This window comes from Plasmodium reichenowi, chromosome 11, assembly GCF_001601855.1.
Source record: "Plasmodium reichenowi strain SY57 chromosome 11, whole genome shotgun sequence".
In the NCBI taxonomy this organism is placed as follows: Eukaryota; Apicomplexa; class Aconoidasida; order Haemosporida; family Plasmodiidae; genus Plasmodium; species Plasmodium reichenowi.
Window position 1 is genome coordinate 422,552 of NC_033656.1, and position 4,428 is coordinate 426,979.

Below are 4,428 nucleotides of genomic sequence, written 5' to 3' on the forward strand. Positions count from 1 at the left end.
AAAAAAAAAAAAAAAAAAAAAAAAAAAAAAAAAAAAAACATTTTGAACATTCTTTTTAAAATTATACGATGGAAAGTTTTTATATATATTAAGTTCTTTTATATATAATATAATAAAATATATTTTATTTGATTTGAATATCGGAGTAAATATAATTTTAATATATAAGTTGATATTTCCCTTATTTATATGCAAAAAAAATAAAATTCTTTTATTCATTAAACGTGTTAAATAATAAAATAAATATTGCAATGAAAAAAAAATATATATGTATATACATATATATTAATACAATATAAGAGAATATATAATATATATATATATATATATATATATATTATATATAATTTTTTGTATTTTTTAAAAATTAAAAGGTCAACTTTTCTTTGTCCGACTTTTTTTAAATGAATTATTATATTATATATATATATATATTATGTACATTTAAATATATTTATTTTACATATTTTATTTTATATTATTTTAAAAATAAATTACGATTATACAAAAGTACATGTATTACACAATATTAACATTTTAAAAATAAAACAAATACATATGCATTAACATATATACATAATATATGTACATATTCATTTTATATTAGAACAAGAAATAAAACGCAAAAAAAAAAAAATAGATATTTGAAAAATATAACAATAATAAAAATATTATAAGTACATATATTTATATATATATATATATATAATTGTTTTAATTTTTGTTTTTGTTTGTGAAATATGGTAAAAATACAGAAGAGCTCAGGTATGTTTTGGAAGAGGAATAGTGAGTCCTCAAATTTGTACAATTTCTTGAATGGCTTATTTTGTATAGGTGGTATATATTTTTTTTTTATAATATTTGGTTATTATCAAGAAAAATTACCTCAATTAGGAAGAGGAAGTGATAGGTTTTATTATAATATTTTTTTAATATGTGTTTTATGTTTATCAAATAGTTTATGTAGTTTAAGTGCTATATTTTTTAAGAGTAGATTAAATAATGAAAATGTGATGAGTAGTTTAAAAAAAAATGTAGATAAATATTTTATAAAACAAATTATGTTAATATCTATTACATATTCTATAGCTATGATAGCTACAAATTATTCTTTAAGTCATGTTAATTTCCCTACACAAGTACTTGTAAAATCTGGAAAAATGATACCAATTGTTGTAGGAGGTTATTTTTTTTTCGGAAAGAAATATCCTTATTATGATTATATTTCAGTATTTTTAATTACATCATCATTAGTTCTTTTCAATTTATTAAGAACAAAGAGTTCTAAGGAAGTTCATCAGACTACATTTGGAATTCTACTTTTATGTATATCATTATTATGTGACGGACTTACTGGACCGAGACAAGATAAATTATTAAGTAAATATAATGTTGATTCTGTTAATCTTATGTTTTATGTTAATATATTTGCATTCATTTTTAATTTATTAGCTTCATTAATTATCGAAGGAAATAAACCATATATTTTCTTACAAAAATATACAACCTCCTATTATTATATATTAGCTTTCTCTATAAGTGGAACTCTTGGACAATTTTTCGTTTTTTACTCACTCAGGGTATATGGTAGTTTATATACTAGTCTCTTCACAACCCTTAGAAAAGCTCTAAGTACAGTCGTTTCGGTTTACCTATTTGGACATGTACTTAAGCCATTACAATGGATATGTATAGGAGTCATTTTTTCAACTCTTATTGTACAGAGTTATCTTAAGAAACAATCCAAAAAAGTTCAAAGTAAAAATAAATGAGCATCCACAAGGACACAAGGAAAAAAAAATACGAAATAAAATAAATTACACCTATATAATGTTATATATATATATATTATATATATATTATTGCATGTTTCACTTTTGAATACCTTTTAAAGGATGTTTAAAAAGGTTTTTTAGGCATCTAAACATAATCATAAAATGTTTATATATTACATATATCTTTGTATTTTTTTTTTTTTTTTTTATCTGTATTCACAACATGCATATTTTTAATGTTTACATATTTTTATTACAACTGGGAAAGAAACAAGGAATGCTCATCCCTATGTATAATGTTTTTCATTTTAATATACTAACTTTCATTTTTGTTATTTTTTTTTTTAAATTGTAAAATTTTTAAATTTGTCTTGAAAAGATAAAACATACAAAAAAGGAAAAAAATTGTAAAAAAATATACAATAAAAATAAATATATAAAAATAAAAAGAATTATTATAAATATCTCAGTGTGGATATATGAGCATTTGTTGTTAATATATATATATATATATATATAGGGAAAAAAAAAATTTTAAGTGGTACTTCAAATAATAGTATGAAATTATCCTTAAGCTTTAAATAAAATATATATATATATATATATATATTATATACATAACATAAAAGTAAAATGTAGAATAAATATTACATACATAAATGTATTTATATTTATTTATATATTATTATATTACTATTTGAACGAATAAAAAAAAAAAAAAAAAAAAAAAAAAAAAAAATATATACATACATATATTTTCATTTACATATAGACTTACATTCTAATAAACACGTAACTTATATACAATAAATTTAGAAGTTTAACAAAAATATACATTTTAATTAAAACCTCTTTCTAATAAACGTGTTACAGCTGAATTTACATCTCCACCTGTTTCTTGTAATGCTTGAATATTTGCAGCATTATCAAGAAATCCCATTTCTTGTAAACTTGACAATTGTGATGCGTATCTTTCTTCAGGTGGACGGTTATCTGTTACATTTGTTGTATTAAAATCTAGATTCATATTAGCATTTGGAAAATTCAAATTCCCTAAATTTCTATTGGAACTCATAACTTGTTGAAATACTTGTAATAATTCTGGTGATTGAAGAAATGAATTCAAGTTATTACCTGGATTAGCATTATTATTATTGTTATTATTATTATTATCGGTCGTATTATTTGGGTTTGATAAATTATTTAAGTTATTTAAATTATTTAGTATATCTTCCATTCGAAATCCACCTCCTGGTCTGTTACTATTGTTATTATTATTATTATTGTTGTTGTTGTTCATGTTAAGCGCATTTTCAATTTGTAACCCAGCTTGTAATATTTCTGGCCTCATAAATTCTCTTAATAAATTAGGGTTTTCTAAAACTGGTTGCATAAGTGGACTTTGAGAAAATGTATTTCTTAATATAGGATTATTAGATACTAAATTTGTTAACATTTCAGGGTTGTTACTTAATTCATTTAAAACCGATCTAGCAAGTGGGTTATTCAACAAGGAGCTGATTGTATCACGATTAAAATCCCCACCTCCATTGGCATTTAACATGTTTGCAAAATTTCCTAGATTAAAATTATCTGCACCTCCCAAAGCAGAGTTAAAATTTCCCATATCTGAAGGTAAAAGTGGAAGGAAGAAATATAAACATATATTAATATATATATATATATATTTGATGTAAGAAATGTATGTATATATATTTTTATAATAGAAAGGCTCATGTATAATGTACAAATAAAACCATATCATGAAACTATTCAGCATAACATAAATATAAATATATATATATATATATATATATTTTTTTTTTTGTGTGTGTACGAACCTCCAGCGCCACTTTGCATTAACATTTGTACTAATGGGTTGTCTCCCATTTCGTTGTTATTTTCATTAGATGGTGTGCTTTGATCATTATTCGTGGCATTTTCATTCTTGTTGCTTTCCTTTTCTTCTTGTGCTACTAAAAAATTAAATCAATAAATAATTAAATAGGTAAATATATATATATATATATCTATATCACGTTAATATTATATACATACATATATATAACATATATATTATATATATTTATTAATTCATTTTGTTATTACCATCTTTCGTTGCTATAGCACTTCTAACTAAATGCATAGTATTTCCATCAGCTACACCATATAAGGTTAATGATTCTTTATCCTTCAATATTTTGCCTATAATAAGAAACGCAAAAATAAAATAATATAAACAACTATAAATATATAAATATTTATATATATATATATATATATATATATACATACATACATACAATTTTCCTTTTTTTATATGTTAATGTTTTTTATAAATTCCTTTTATTATACATTAATTACAAACCTTTAAAAATTATCCTTTGTGCTTCAACAGGTATATCTACATGTTCAGCGCAAATTTTTTTTAAATCCAATACTGTAATATCTGGTTCAATGGCTACAGTAAATTCTTTACCCCCAGTAACTTTAAAAGATACATTTATTACCATCTTGATTATTTAATTATATATATTATAATTTTTTTCCAAAAAAAAAAAAATTTAAATGAAATATTATATATATAAATTTTTTTTTTCTTCTTTTTTTTTTTTTTTTTTTTCTTATTGTATAAAAAATATATGTTGTATAC

The 4,428-nt window shown here is 20.9% G+C and overlaps 2 protein-coding genes across 2 annotated transcripts; one reads left to right on the forward strand and one right to left on the reverse strand.

Annotated features, from left to right (window-relative positions):
* Positions 1–740: 740 nt before the first annotated feature.
* Positions 741–1,772, forward strand: PRSY57_1111800 (UDP-galactose transporter, putative; the record flags this gene model as incomplete). Its single annotated transcript, XM_012908083.2, has 1 exon — positions 741–1,772. One exon carries the CDS (start codon positions 741–743, stop codon positions 1,770–1,772), a length of 1,032 nt encoding a protein of 343 aa, XP_012763537.1.
* An 841-nt stretch (positions 1,773–2,613) lies between these two features.
* Positions 2,614–4,288, reverse strand: PRSY57_1111900 (ubiquitin domain-containing protein DSK2, putative; the record flags this gene model as incomplete). Its single annotated transcript, XM_012908084.2, has 4 exons — positions 2,614–3,404; positions 3,617–3,751; positions 3,885–3,980; positions 4,144–4,288. 4 exons carry the CDS (start codon positions 4,286–4,288, stop codon positions 2,614–2,616), a joined length of 1,167 nt encoding a protein of 388 aa, XP_012763538.2.
* Between the last annotated feature and the right edge of the window lie 140 nt (positions 4,289–4,428).